This window comes from Oncorhynchus keta, chromosome 34 (assembly GCF_023373465.1).
Source record: "Oncorhynchus keta strain PuntledgeMale-10-30-2019 chromosome 34, Oket_V2, whole genome shotgun sequence".
Taxonomy (NCBI): Eukaryota; Metazoa; Chordata; class Actinopteri; order Salmoniformes; family Salmonidae; genus Oncorhynchus; species Oncorhynchus keta.
Window position 1 is genome coordinate 34986751 of NC_068454.1, and position 16385 is coordinate 35003135.

Below are 16385 nucleotides of genomic sequence, written 5' to 3' on the forward strand. Positions count from 1 at the left end.
CCAAAACTATTGGGATAAATTCACTTATATGTATGTTTATTAAAGTAGTCCAATGTTTAGTATTTTGTCCCATATTCCTAGCGCACAATGATTACATCAAGCTTTTGACTCCACACACTTGTTGGATGCATTCGCTGTTTGTTTTGGTTGTGTTTCAGATTATTTTGTGCCTAATGGAAATGAATGGTCAATAATGTCTTATGTAATTTTGTCCCTTTTATTGTAAACAAGAATATGTTTCTAAACACTTCTACATTGTCTATGCTACCATGATTACAGATAGTCCTGAATGAATCGTAAATAATGAGTGAGAAAGTTCCAGACGCACAAATATCACACCCCAAAGACATCCTAACCTACAATAACAGAGGAGTTTAGCATTTTATGGGTGAGTATGATATTTATGGCTGGTAATTTTTTCACTCATCATTATTCAAGATTAATTCCGGATTATCCATAACCATGGTAGCATCCACATTAACGTAGAAGTGTTTAAAAACATATTCTATTGTTTTTTACAATAACGTTGACTCCAAAATGACACAATACATTCTGTACCATTAATTTCTATAGGGCACAAAATAATCTGAAACAAAACCAAAACAAGTTGAGCAAATGCATCCAAGAGTCACACGCTTGGCACTCTTGCACCTTCCTTAATTAATTCCCAAATGTTCTTTAAATAAATAAAACATTTGTTTATTCTCCACATGTTGTTATTGGATTGTCAACATTGGAGAACCCATTTTATTTTTGTAAACTTTTTTTATTGAGAAAATAAAGACAAATGGCATGGGAACAATTATTGGCACTTAGGAATTAGCACAGCCTTTGGCCAAGATAACTTCCAACAAATGCTTCTTGGAGCCACCAATGAGCTTGCTGTACATTCCTACTGCAACTTTTCAGTAGCAAACTGCTCTAAGTCTTCAATGTTTGAGGGGTACCCTCCACCAACTGCTGCTTTCAGCTCTCAACATTGGTTATGGATGTGATTCATATCTACACTCTTCTCTGGCCACTCCAGAACAATATTTTTGTCCATTGAATTTGTCTTTATTTTTTCAATTAAAATGGTAAACTTAAGTTGGTTCTGCAATGTTAAAAATATAATAACTCAGTGTGGGGACCAAACACTTTTTTTCTTCACTTTTAACTTTTTTTAAAAAGAAATAGGGAATTATTTTAGAAAAGTGTAGGGGTACCAATATATTTGGCCACAACTGTATCATCTAAACTACTTGACTGATTTCAAAGCACTGCATGGCATTTATACCAAGCGTAGAGGGAGGGGGGTGATAGCTTAAACGCCATAGGCTGCTTATTCTCATCTCTCATTCTAATTCTATGGGCTCTACATCCGCTTACTTTAACTCACTGAAGAACAAATCAAATTAACACCACACGCTCATTCCTTGCTTTAATTCTTAATAAAAACCCATATTAATTACATAGACTAGAGTGTAGCCAGCCACTAAACTGTGGGCTGCCATAGTGTCTTCGTAACAGGAGACTGCTGAGAAAACAAGCTGCTGAGAACACGATGTGATTTACAGTTAGAAGCTTGTGGTTAGTGAAAGGTATTGACAGACCAGAGGTTGAACCAGAGCTACAGAGAGGGTTTATTTGCTTGGAAATCAAAGATGGAGTGAGATGCATTTACAACTGTCTGGTACAGCTTATTTATTAAGTACATTTCCAATCAAAAAGCATACATTACATTTTCTTTGAGTTAATAGTGAAGACGTGTCAGGTATCTACGACAGGATATATAAAGTAATGGGGTCACTTTCCTGTGTATCATATAAGCTCATGAAATAATTATTGGATATATAGACAGTTCATAAGGATGACCTCAAATTCAACTATACCAGCAATTTCAATATTTACATAAATATGTTTTCTCAATCTGACTTGGTAACTCAAAGAAATCCCTGGTGTAAAATGCTGTCCAAATAAATATAATTATATTCTGGAAAACAAATACTCTTGGTCTGACTACAGCAAAGCCATGGGACTATTCTAAGATCCATTTATAAAAAATACATAAAACGGACACATTACATTTACATAAGTATTCAGACCCTTTACTCTATACTTTGTTCAAGTACATTTGGCAGTGATTACAACCTAGAGTCTTCTTGGGTATGACACACCTGTATTTGGCGAGTTTCTCCCATTCTTCTCCGCAGATCCTCTCAAGCTCTGTCAGGTTGGATGGGGAGCATAGCTGCACAGCTATTTTCAGGTCTATCCAGAGATATTAGAACGGGTTCAAGTCCGGGCTCTGGCTGGGCCAGTCAAAGACGTGTCTCGAAGCCACTCCTGCAATGTCTTGGCTGTGTGCGTAGGGTCATTGTCCTGTTGGAAGGAGAACCTCTGCCCCAGTCTGAGGTTCTAAACTCTGTAGAGCAGGTTTTCATCAAGGATCTCTCTGTACTTTTCTCTGTTCATATTTCCCTCGATCCTAACTAGTCTCCCAGTCCCTGAAGCTGAAAATCATCCCCACAGCATGATGCTGCCACCACTATACTCCACCGTAGGGATAGGGACAGGTTTCATCCAGATATGACGCTTGACATTCTGGCCAAATAGTTCAATCTTGGTTTCAGCAGACCAGATAATCTTGTTTCTCATGGTCTGAGAGTCCTTTAGGTGCCTTTTGGCAAACTCCAAGCAGGCTGTCATGTGACTTTTAATGAGGAGTGGCTTCCGTCTGGGCACTCTACCATAAAGTGCTGATTGGTGGAGTGCTGCAGAGATGGTTGTCCTTCTGGAAGGTTTTCCAATCTCCACAGAGGCCCTTCTCCCCTGATTGCTCAGTTTGGCCGGACGGCCAGCTCTAGGAAGTCTTTGTGGTTCCAAACTTCTTCCATTTAAGATTGATGGAGGCCACTTCAATTCTGCAAACCTTTTTTGTTACCCTTCCCCAGATCTGTGCCTCGACGAAATCCTGTTCCGGAGCTCTATGGACAATTCCTTCAACCTCATGGCTTAGTTTTTTTCTCTGACATACATTGTTAACTGTGGGACCTTATATACAGTATACAGGTGTGAGCCTTTCCAAATCATGTCCAATCAATTGAATTTACCACAGGTGAACCCCAATAAAGTAGTAGAAACATCTCAGGGATGGTTAATGGAAACAGGATGCACCTGAGCTCAATTTCGAGTTTAATAGCAAAGGGTATAAGGTATTTCTGTTAGAATTTTTTAATACAATTGTAGAAATGTCTAAAAACCTGTTATCGCTATGTCATTGTGGGGTATGGTGTGTAGACTGATGAGGAATTCGTTTTATTTAATCAATTTTAGAATAAGTCTGTAACGTAACAAAACGTGGAAAAAGTCAAGGGGCCTAAATACTTTCTGAATGCACTGTAGATCCCAATTATTGTTAAGTCCCTAGCAATCATTGAAAACAATTTCAAAGCACGTCTCCCAGGGTTTATCCACTACACCAGCATCTCTACACCATGCCACATTCCCATACTGGAGTGTAAAACAATGATTTTTTTTTAAGTCGAAGAAGAGAATAAATAATAGAAGAGAGGCTGCTGTAGCGTACTGGACATGCTGTTTGTACTTGTAACCCCAACTACTATTCATTATCCACCATGAGAGAGAAACTTGTTCAGAAAGAAATGGTAGGAATGTTGAGTTCTCTCCATTTTCTCTCCTCATTCTTTTTCAGTGCTTCCAATTTAAGATTTCCGTCACGCAATTTGACATAACTGGGGCGAGCACAATGGCTTATAAAGAATGTATGTGCACACCAACATCATGAGGTACAAACAGGCATTTTTTTTTAGATGTTAACTCAATTATGCACATATGCTAGCCAAGTACTAGCTATAAAATCATAGTAGAGGAGGTGTAGGATATATGTGGAGTGAGCCAGACGTGTGTAGTGTACATCCACACAGTTCATCCCAGACTATTGTCAGACTTAACAAAATGTTTCCTTCACAAGGATGTGAAACAATGAGATAAAAATTGAGTTACAGAGTCTGAATTCTCCTAATCGTTTTCCCACAAAGCATGGTACCTCTGGGGAGAGCAAAACAAAGACAGAGATGTTTAGCTATCTACTCTCTCTCACACACCAGAGGTGGAGGACACTAACTCAAGTACAAGAGAGGGACGTAATGTCTTATTTTATGAGGTGTACCCTTGGAGCTCTGACCTACTCTGAGTTACAGCACAATACACAGCTACTCACTCATCCTAGTGAGCCAAGTGAAAAGAAAAGTCAAAACTTAGATTATTATTTTCAAATCAATGTGACTGACTGGGTTGAAACCCATATTAGCCCATTGAGCTAAAGCCAAGGCAATACCTCAGTGAATAGCACATCAGTGAAGTCTTCACAATGGCAACAGTAAATCTGCAGTATGATACAACTCACCCCCACCCCGTCCTCCTGTCGGTACTGCTTCCAGGCTTGGCCTGTGTCACTGAACAGCAGCAGGTAGCCGCTGACCCAGTCTGAGCTGCCGTAGCGCCCCTGTGTGGCGACGGCCGTCACCTCCATCCTGTCCCTGAGGTCCAGCTGCAGCCATGGCTGGCTGTCTGTCACCTGGGGAGACCAGCCTCCAGCTCCTTGGGAGAAAATATAATTTTTTAGCATTCTGTCGCTGCACAGTTTGGATCGAATTGTGGTCGGTGTTTTGTCCAGTAACCCTTAACCTGTGGGCCTTGCCTGCATGGAACTGATGCTGAATTCTTGCATTTCTGTCTGCATGGGGAGTATCCTGTGAAAGCTAGATTCCTCTGTAATATTAACTAACCCCCTCTATCATGCTGTCTAATAACCCCCTTCTATCATGCTGTATGAAATGGAGTGTGAAAACACTATTTTGTTTAAATAACACTCTAGCCACCCTAGTCATAGACTGTGCTCGTTGACACCGCATGGCAAGCGCTACCGACGCACCAAGAATGGAACCAACAAGACCCTGAACAGCTTTTACCCCCAAGCCATAAGACTGCTAAATAGTTAGTTAAATAGTTAACCAATAGCTACCCGGACTATCGGCATTTACCCTTTTTTGTTTTTAGCTCTTTTGACACGCTGCTGCTACGGTTTATTATCAAATCAAATTGTATTGCTCACATAAACATGGTTAGCAGATGTTAAACCGAGTGTAGCAAAATGTTTGTGCTTCTAGTTCCGACAGTGCAGTGATAAAGTAATCTAACGTTTCCCCAACAACTACCTAATACACACAAATCTAAAGGGGTGAATGAGAATTGTCCATATAAGTATATGGATGCGCAATGGCCGAGCGGCATAGGCAAGGTGCAGTAGATGGTATAAAATACAGTATGTACATGTGATATGAGTAATGTAAGACATGTAAACATTATTCAAGTGGCATTATTTAAAATGGCATTGTTTAAAGTGACTAGTGATCGATTTATTAAAGTGTCCAGTGATTGGGTCTCAATGTAGGTAGCAGCCTCACTGAGTTAGTGATTGCTGTTTAGCAGTCTGATGGCCTTGAGATATAAGCTGTTTTTCAATCTCTCTGTCCCAGCTTTGATGCACCTATACTGACCTCGCCTTGTGGATGATAGTGGTGTTAACAAGCAGTGGCTCAGGTGGTTTTGGTCCTTGATGATCTTTTGGCCTTCCTGTGACATCGAGTGCTGTAGATGTCTTGGAGGGCAGGTAGTTTGCCCCCGGTGATGTGTTGTGCAGACTGCACCACCCTTGCAGTTAGCCTTACAGTTGTGGATCTGTAAATGTTTGCCAGGGTTCAGCCTACTGAGGTTGAAGAGGTGATGTTGCGCCTTCTTCACCACACTGTCTGTGTGGGTTGACCATTTCCTATACTTCCTGTGTGGGTTGACCATTTCAGTTTGTCTGTGATGTGTACGCCCAGGAACTTAAAATTTCCCACCCTCTCCAATGCTGTCCCTTCGATGTGGATAGGGGGGTGCTCCGTCTTCTGTTTCCTGAAGTCCACGATTGATATGCGACTCTACCTTGTCCCTGTGCCGACAATTCGCTTGTTTGATTGCCTTGTGGAGGGAATAACCACACTGTTTATATTCAGCCATATTTCGAGACCTCTTTCCATTGTTAAATGCAGGGGATTGTGCATTCACTTTTGCGCAAATGCCGCCATCCATCCACGGTTTCTGGATAGGGTAGGTTTTAATAGTCACAGTGGGTACAACATCACCAATGCACTTCTTTATAAATGCACTTACCGAGTCAGCATATATTCCTGTCCACGTGATCAAAACAATCTTGTTGTGTGGCTTCCGATTGGTCAGACCAGCATTGACTGGTTCTCGTCACTTGTACATCCTGTTTGAGTTCCTGCCTATAAGACGGTTCGAGCAAGATGGCGTCATGGTTGGATTTGCTGACCAATATGCAAATCGTTAGTAGATTTGTATAGAAAACACACTGAAGTTTCTAAAACTGTTTGAATCATGTCTGTGAGTATAGCAGAACTTGTTTGGCAGGCGAAACCCCGAGGACCATTCAGATATTTTTTGGAGGTCACTGTCTTTTCAATGGGTTTTCATTGGGAATTCAGATTTCTAAAGGACCTTCTTTCAGTTCCTACCACTTCCACTGGATGTCAACTGTCTTTAGAAATTGGTTGAGGTTTTTCCTTTGAGAAATGAAGAATAACACTGTTCAGAATGAGGCTCGAGGGAAGTGTACTCTTTGTTAGAAGCGCGTGACCTGAAAGCACGCTCCACTTTGTTTTCCTCCGGTATTGAACACAGATCATTCCGTCTTCAATTTTATTTACCTTAAAAAATACCTAAAGTTGTATTACAAAAGTAGTTGGCAATGTTTGGACAATGCTTACAGGTAACTTTTGAGATATTTTGTAGTCATGTTGCGCAAGTTGGAACCGGTGTTTTTCTGGATCAAGCGCACCAAATAAATGGACATTTTGGATATATATCGACAGAATTAATCAAAGACAAGGACAATTTGTGATGTTTATGGGACATACTGGAGTGCCAACAGAAGAAGCTCGTCAAAGGTAAGGCATGAATTATATTTATATTTCTGTGTTTTGTGTCGTGCCTGCATGGTTGAAATATGCTCTTCTCTCTTTGTTTACTGGGGTGCTTTCCTCAGATAATAGCATTGTTTGCTTTCACCGTAAAGCATTTTTGAAATCTGACACGTTGGCTGGATTCACAACAAGTGTAGCTTTAATTTGGTATATTGAATTTGTGATTTCATCAAAGTTAAATTTTTATAGTAATTTATTTGAATTTGGTGCTGCATTTTCACTGGATGTTGGCCAGGTGGGACGCTACCATCCCACATATCCCAGAGAGGTTAAAATCCCCAGCTGCAATAAATGTAGCCTCTGGATATATAGTTTCCAGTTTACATAGAGTCCAGTGAAGTTCCTTGAGGGCCGTCTTGGTGTTCTCTTGAGGGGGAATGTACACAGCTGTGAATATAACTGACAAGAATTATCTTGGTAGGTAAAATGGCAGGCGTTTGATTGTAAGGTATTCTAGGTCGGGTGAGCAGAAGGACTTGAGTTCCTGTATGTTGTTATGATTACCCCATGAGTCATTAATCATAAAGCACACACCGCTGCACTTCCTCTTCCCAGAGAGGTGTTTATCTCTGTCGGCGCGATTCATGGAGAAGCCCGGATGCTGAACCGATTCCGACAACATATCCCGAGAGAGCCATGTTTCCGTGAAACAGAGAATGTTACAATCTCTGATGTCTCTCTGGAAGGCAACCCTTGCTCGAATTTTGTCAAGAGACTGGATATTGGCTAGTAGTATACTCGGAAGTGGTGAGTGACGTCTACGGAGCCTGACCAGGAGGCAGCTCCGCCTGCCCCTTCTGTGGCACCGTTGTTTCTGGTAGCCTTCTGGAATTAGATCCATTGACCTAGGTGGTGGTTTCACTGTTAGTGTACACCTGTTGTTTATGAAGCATGTGACAAATAACATTTGATTTTATTTGAAATGCATCAGTGTACTTGATATAGTCGAAGGGCCACCCACCAAAAAAGGCTTCAGAAAAGGCATTCTGTGACCCGGGAAACAACACTGCAAAGTTTCAACATCCTTACGTAGATCATTTTATGTATATGAACACTGTGTGGTTAAACAGTTTGAAAAGTTGCACATTAATGAAATATTATAAATCAAAAGTACGATTTTGAAATCAGAGCACATTTCGGGTAATTTCCCCTAGCAACACTATGAGGTTGCGGTGTCACACCATGGTTACAATTGTTACACATGTTCTGTTGTCCATACTTGCAGATAGCAACATACTGTATGTACCGGACCAGCGGAAATAATACGAGATAAGAAGCTGTTGAAAGGTGCTAAATAAATTTGTCTCAGATGCCAGAACATCGCCAATGTAGCTGTCAGTACCTTGAATGTTTTGAGAGCTGTGTTATCTAACAAAGATTGTGCTGTCTTTAGTTTGGCAAGCAGGCAAAATAAATGAGGTCCCTTGTCGGCTAAATTCTACTGTTAAAATGTCTTATATTAACTACGAAAACCACCATACAGGTACATGTTTAAAACCTATTTCCTAATTTCGGGGTTCATCTGGATAAGTCAAAGACCGATAACCTGTTGCTTGAGCTTATACAAGGGCAAACACCGAACGCACAAATAGATCTGTGTTCTGTGCACCAGTGTGCAACAAAAGGAAAGAAGGTGAAACATAGCAGCAAATTACCCAAGATTACCCCCCAAAAAATCACAACTTTTGCTAACAATAACACATGGATATGCAACTTTTACAAGTTTTGAACCACAATGTGCTCATATTCATAACATTATCTATATAATGTTGTTGAAATTTTGCCGTTTTGTTTCCTGGGTCACGGAACAAAACATTTTTGGTCGATGGCCCTTGGACTAATATGATAAATACACTGGTGAATAATAACCTCAGTATCTACATCCAAACATTCATGTGAAAGTGTGATATGGCGGTGCAGTGTACAATTAGTAGTTTCAGACCCCACAAGCCGCCCAGCTATCAGGCAGAAGAAACAGGTCAGTTCATGTTCATTACTCAGCTGCTGTGGGCTGGGACACAACACCATGGGAGCAGATGAGCTCTGAATATTAAACCAGAGTCTCAGTCACAGAGGAAGCATCATTTACGGAGCCCCCCCCAGGATAATTTTGGTTGTTACAGACTCACATACTGTTACAGAGGTAAAACATGACATGGGGTCAGTCGGGTTAGGCTAGGTGTTCACCCTAATATCCCAAGTCATTGAGAATCATTATCTAGTTTCAGACAGTAGACTCATTTATATATCAATTTATTGATCTGTGACCCTTGTTGTTATGGCTAAGAGCAACATTTTAAATTGGCTAAACAGTGCTGACGTGTACAATGAGTACTGTATCAGGGATATATATTTAAGAGGTTCATGAGGTGAATCTTAATGCAATAATAAGCATAATGCTATTTCAAACTAATACTGGATAAGATTTGTATTCATTTTTCATGATATCCTAATATTACGGTCCATAAGAGCTGTTTAGCAAACTAAAACACCTTCCTTTTACCTTAGATAAAGTATTATTGATTGTCTCTAGGTATTGTTCAGAAACTTTAAATTAAAAAATATAACTTTCCATTGTAACTCACCATCTCTTCTGTTGATCTTGGCAAAGTGTGGAGCGTTACTGACAGAGGACTGTGAGGAGCTCTCTAAAGAAGCTGGGGGCAGCATGGATACCAATGGGCCATTACAAATATCTGTAAGAGTAAAAAAGAGAGTATGCTGTATGAAGTTCATGGTTGGGTACAATATATAGAGCTTTAGCACCATCATTATCTACTAGAGCAGGGGTGTCAAACATACATAATAAAATAATATTAATAATAAAAACATACACTGCTCAAAAAAATAAAGGGAACACTAAAATAACACATCCTAGATCTGAATGAATGAAATATTCTTATTAAGTACTTTTTTCTTTACATAGTTGAATGTGCTAACAACAAAATCACCCAAAAATTATCAATGGAAATCAAATTTATCAACCCATGGAGGTCTGGATTTGGAGTCACACTCAAAATTAAAGTGGAAAACCACACTACAGGCTGATCCAACTTTGATGTAATGTCCTTAAAACAAGTCAAAATGAGGCTCAGTAGTGTGTGTGGCCTCCACGTGCCTGTATGACCTCCCTACAATGCCTGGGCATGCTCCTGATGAGGTGGTGGAGGGTCTCCTGAGGGATCTCCTCCCAGACCTGGACTAAAGCATCAGACAACTCCTGGACAGTCTGTGGTGCAATGTGGCGTTGGTGGATGGAGCGAGACATGATGTCCCAGATGTGCTCAATTGGATTCAGGTCTGGGGAACGGGCGGGCCAGTCCATAGCATCAATGCTTTCCTCTTGCATGAACTGCTGACACACTCCAGCCACATGAGGTCTAGCATGGTCTTGCATTTGGAGGAACCCAGGGCCAACCGCACCAGCATATGGTCTCACAAGGGGTCTGAGGATCTCATCTCGGTACCTAATGGCAGTCAGGCTACCTCTGGCGAGCACATGGAGGGCTGTGCGGCCCCCCAAAGAAATGCCACCCCACACCATGACTGACCCACCGCCAAAACCGGCCATGCTGGAGGATGTTGCAGGCAGCAGAACGTTCTCCACGGTGTCTGCAGACTCTGTCACGTCTGTCACATGTGCTCAGTGTGAACCTGCTTTCATCTGTGAAGAGCACAGGGCGCCAGTGGCGAATTTGCCAATCTTGGTGTCCTCTGGCAAATGCCAAACGTCCTGCACGGTGTTGGGCTGTAAGCACAACCCCCACCTGTGGACGTCGGGCCCTCATACCACCCTCATGGAGTCTGTTTCTGACCGTTTGAGCAGACACATGCACATTTTTGGCCTGCTGGAGGTCATTTTGCAGGGCTCTGGCAGTGCTCCTCCTGCTCCTCCTTGCACAAAGTCGGAGGTAGCGGTCCTGCTGCTGGGTTGTTGCCCTCCTACGGCCTCCTCCACGTCTCCTGATGTACTGGCCTGTCTCCTGGTAGCGCCTCCATGCTCTGGACACTATGCTGACAGACACAGCAAACCTTCTTGCCACAGCTCGCATTGATGTGCCATCCTGGATGAGCTGCACTACCTGAGCCACTTGTGTGGGTTGTAGACTCCGTCTCATGCTACCACTAGAGTGAAAGCACCGCCAGCATTCAAAAGTGACCAAAACATCATCCAGGAAGTATAGGAACTGAGAAGTGGTCTGTGGTCACCACCTGCAGAACCACTCCTTTATTGGGGGTGTCTTGCTAATTGCCTATAATTTCCACCTGTTGTCTATTCCATTTGCACAACAGCATGTGAAATGTACTGTCAATCAGTGTTGCTTCCTAAGTGGACAGTTTGATTTCACAGAAGTGTGATTGACTTGGAGTTACATTGTGTTGTTTAAGTGTTCCCTTTATTTTTTGAGCAGTATATATATATATACACACAGTGGGGAGAACAAGTATTTGATACACTGCCGATTTTGTAGGTTTTCCTACTTACAAAGCATGTAGAAGTCTGTAATTTTTAAAACAAAAATCCAGAAAATCACATTGTATGAATTTTAAGTAATTAATTTGCATTAATAAGTAAGTATCGAGACATAAGTATTTGATACATCAGAAAAGCAGAACTTAATATTTGGTACAGAAACCTTTGTTTGCAATTACAGAGATCATACGTTTCCTGTCGTTCTTGACCAGGTTTGCACACACTGCAGCAGGGATTTTGTCCCACTGCTCCATACAGACCTTCTCCAGATCCTTCAGGTTTCGGGGCTGTCGCTGGGCAATACGGACTTACAGCTCCCTCCAAAGATTTTCTATTGGGTTCAGGTCTGGAGACTGGCTAGGCCACTCCAGGACCTTGAGATGCTTCTTACGGAGCCACTCCTTAGTTGCCCTGGCTGTGTGTTTCGGGTCGTTGTCATGCTGGAAGACCCAGCCACTACCCATCTTCAATGCTCTTACTGAGTGAAGGAGGTTGTTGGCCAAGATCTCGCGATACATGGCCCCATCCATCCTCCCGTCAATGCGGTGCAGTCGTCCTGTCCCCTTTGCAGAAAAGCATCCCCAAAGAATGATGTATCCACCTCCATGCTTCACGGTTGGGATGGCATTCTTGGGGTTGTACTCATCCTTCTTCTTCCTCCTAACACGGCGAGTGGAGTTTAGATCAAAAAGCTCTATTTTTGTCTCATCAGACCACATGACCTTCTCCCATTCCTCCTCTGGATCCTCCAGATGGTCATTGGCAAACTTCAGATGGGCCTGGACATGCGCTGGCTTGAGCAGGGGGACCTTGCGTGCGCTGCAGGATTTCAATCCATGATGGCGTAGTGTGTTACTAATGGTTTTCTTTGAGACTGTGGTCCCAGCTCTCTTCAGGTCATTGACCAGGTCCTGCCGTGTAGTTCTGGGCTGATCCCTCACCTTTCTCATGATCATTGATGTCCCACGAGGTGAGACCTTGCATGGAGCACCTGACCGAGGTTGATTGACCGTCATCTTAAACTTCTCCCATTTTCTAATAATTGCGACAACAGAAGTTGTCTTCTCACCAAGCTGCTTGCCTATTGTCCTGCAGCCAATCCCAGCCTTGTGCAGGTCTACAATTTGATCCCTGATGTCCTTACACAGCTCTCTGGTCTTGGCCATCGTGGAGAGGTTGGAGTCTGTTTGATTGAGTGTGTGGACAGGTGTCTTTTATACAGGTAACGAGTTCAAACAGGTGCAGTTAATACAGGTAATGAGTGGAGAACAGGAGGACTTCTTAAAGAAAAACTAACAGGTCTGTGAGAGCCGGAATTCTTACTGGTTGGTAGGTGATCAAATAATTATGTCATGCAATAAAATGCTAATTAATTACTTAAAAATCATACATGTGATTTTATGGATTTTTGTTTTAGATTCCATCTCTCACAGTTGAAATGTACCTATGATAAAAAATACAGACCTCTACATGCTTTGTAAGTAGGAAAACCTGCAAAATCGGCAGTGTATCAAATACTTGTTTCCCCCACTGTATATATATATATATATATATATATGTAAATAATATACAGTATACACTGAGTGTACAAAACATTAGGATGACAGACTGACCAGATGAAACCAGGTGAAATATATGATCACTTATTGTTCGCAATTTTATGGAAAATTATGTTTGTGTCTGCAAGCGCAGCACGGTATGGGGTCTAAATGCAAGTACTGCTAAAATAGCGGGGCTGCCTCACTTAACCACTCCACAAATCTCTCCCCATCTCTCCCCAGCAGTCCATTAACTCAAGCAGTGACCCCTAAAAAGAGGACAGTAGAATCCACAGTACCCTAGGCAGCCCTATGTGTTTGTGTGTGTGTGTGTGTGTGTGTGTGTGTGTGTGTGTGTGTGTGTGTGTGTGTGTGTGTGTGTGTGTGTGTGTGTGTGTGTGTGTGTGTGTGTGTGTGTGTGTGTGTGTGTGTGTGTGTGTGCACGTGCGAGTGTCAGTAGTGTTCCTCCTAATCCATCAGATTAGATCACTTCCACCAGGCAGAAGGAGATTAAGAGGTCAGTGATCTGAACTTGTCGGCCTCATCTTCCACTGATCCAGCCCTGCCTGCCAGGCCCCAATAAGAGCAGTGAGTGGGGTGGAGCTCATTCACTTAGCTAGTTACTGCACCACAACTCTCCTTTGTTGTTTCCACTGAGCAGTGTGGCTTCTGGAGCATCACTGTGTGGCTGCTAAAGAGGATCCCAGGACATAAAAATAACTGGCAACATCTTGATTACAATGATCACTGTACACTCTCCATCAGTGACTCATTCATCGATTTCTCTCTTTCCATCATTTTCTTTTGGATTCCATCCACTCCATGTTGAATTTATCCTGGAAACATCTGCAGTAACTAATGAACATTCATCTGGTAGACAACAACTTCATGTTGAAAATGACAGCAGGAGCCTGTTTGCGACACTTTGGAAGTATCTTTGAGGACAGACAGCCCACCACATTTCAGCTGACCTGAATTGACTGCACTTATATCACTTGCCAGCAGATGTCTCTAAATGTTGATTTACAGATTGACTCAAGTGGATCAAGCTGTTTTTTTTAAAGGATATAGATATCATTTAAAAAAACAGCTTATATATACATGCAGCAATATAGCCACAGATGCCCAACTTTTGAGAAATATCCCATCATTTCACAAGGAATCATACGTTTTTATCCTAATGTTATTAAACATTGTGTGGCAAATATGTTTTCTGTTTCTAGTGAAAATCCTTACATTACATTGTAGCCATTATATATATATATATATATATATATATATATATATATATATATATATATATATATATGCCATTTAGCTGACGTTTCCTGCAGTCAAATGACCAAATCGCCTCTAATGGCCTCATGGGTGGGATGTAATTCCTATTGTTCCTAATTTCATAAAGAATAAACATAATTTAAAAAAAAACTTGGTCAGATGGTTATGTTATATTTCATTATTTTGTGACGTATATAAAGTGTAATATTGCGATGCAACCTCAACATGTAATACATTACATCTCTGATTTAGCCCAGTGTAGTAAAATGTTTTAATCATCCCTGCCCACTACTTAAGCACTCTAAGCATGTCTCTGTCTATCTCTTTCTATTTATATCTATCCATCTCTCCATCTCTCACACAACCCATCAGACTCTGGGGATCATGCAACCACTTTGAAACAAAGCAAGCACCTTTGATCCTGACGGCCTTCTCACAAACATCTTCATCAATGTCAGGTTAGTCTTTCACTTCTGTAAAAGTACCTGCTCCATTTCATCTGATGGTTACACCAAATCTTAACACACCTATGAGACCTTTGTACAGTGGAAAGGGTACACCAATCATATGTTTGTGTCACAGCAGCATATAACGTAAAGCAATCGGCAAGGACATAACTCTAAGAGGCCCCTGAATACAAAGACAATTACAGTAGCTCACTTATAAAATGTGTGTTTTATGAACAGTGTTTTTGTTTATAGCCTCCATCCAGTTATTTGGCACCGAGCCAATAGCTGGGCTGTCAATCAGGAAGAATTATGGGTAGAGGATGATTTGCCTGCAAAGCTGTACTGCTCTGCTCAGTGCCTCCTTGCCTTGGGATAATTGAAAATCTATCCTAGCTATGAATGTGATCGTGCCACGGCACACTCGCTATGCAAAGTGCTTGGGCTTAAATCTTAAACACTCACTCCCATAAGCAGACACACACACACACACACACGCACACACACTCTCACACACACACAAACACACACAGAGATGAACAGAAACAAACACAAACAAAGTTGGAAAAGAAAGCTGAACCAGGAGCCAGCCCTTTCTATAAACTCATAGCTTGTACAGTAGATCCTGACAGGGTATAGCGACACTGTGATTTTAGTATCCACACCAGTGAGAGACATCTTGACACCTCCAGGCTAGTAGAACATAGCTGGGGTTATCAGTGATTGTGTTTGGGATTTTAAAAAGGAAAAGAAGCTGCACTCCCTTCCACTTCCCTCTGTTCCCCAAGGTGTGCCATCATCCAGTGATGCATGGGAAGATAGATGGCTGTGAACACATTTAGATGCACACTGTGAGCTCTCTTTTTTCTCCTTGGCCTATACACTTCCTCAAGGCCCATAAAGAACATATTTTTGTCATGTAACACAATGACCCATACTTAATTTAGTGGGAAGACTATTCAAGTGGAAGGAAGTTAGGCTATTTCGAGGTTGAAAACATCAATATGACTGCACATTAGAGTACAAAACCAAATGTAATTTAGGAGTTTTATTGTCAGTTTTGGAAAAACAACCACATTATCCAGTCAAATTTGATGGCCAGATTTAGCTCATTCAAATCCACAAAATACTGCCCTTGATTCTGCTTTCCACACTATATTTATTCAAGCTTTTGGCTAGATCTCAAACGTGACTTTCAAACCCAATCTACTTCACCTAACTTGCTCTCTTCAAAATGTGCAACAACTTTTTACAACACAAAGGCCCCTGAGTTGACTTCCATCCCTCACACTGCTCATTAGCCAGCATCCCCTCCTAGTCTTTGTGCTAAACAAACAGCGCTCCACGAAGAAATCAAGCTCAATTACGCCAACAAACTGCCTTTTGTAGCGTATGCGGCTGGAATATTTTTAGCTCTGTTTCAGGCCCCAGCGCACCTGCCGAAGACTAGCAGCATGGTCAGAGCAGAAGTTGTGGAGCTGTTTAAATTCTGAGACTAAACGGAAGAAAAAACAGCTTTTGCAACAGCTAATGGCTATCCAAATAAGATCCTTAAATCCTAAATCCATTATTATCTCTATGGAACTATATGGAGAGA

The 16385-nt window shown here is 41.6% G+C and overlaps 2 protein-coding genes across 3 annotated transcripts in view; one reads left to right on the top strand and one right to left on the bottom strand.

The window, feature by feature from the left end:
- Positions 1-16385, top strand: part of LOC127915103 (uncharacterized) — a 407393-nt gene that overhangs the window by 131019 nt on the left and 259989 nt on the right. The window lies entirely within an intron of this gene.
- LOC118367003 (contactin-associated protein-like 5) overlaps positions 1-16385 on the bottom strand; it is a 65236-nt gene that overhangs the window by 42751 nt on the left and 6100 nt on the right. For both annotated transcript variants that reach the window (XM_052493736.1, XM_052493735.1), the window contains exons 2-3: positions 9638-9748; positions 4409-4602 (exon numbers count right to left, since the gene is read on the bottom strand). In XM_052493736.1, coding sequence (XP_052349696.1) covers positions 4409-4602; positions 9638-9748 — 305 coding nt within the window. The remainder of the gene's footprint in view (positions 1-4408; positions 4603-9637; positions 9749-16385) is intronic.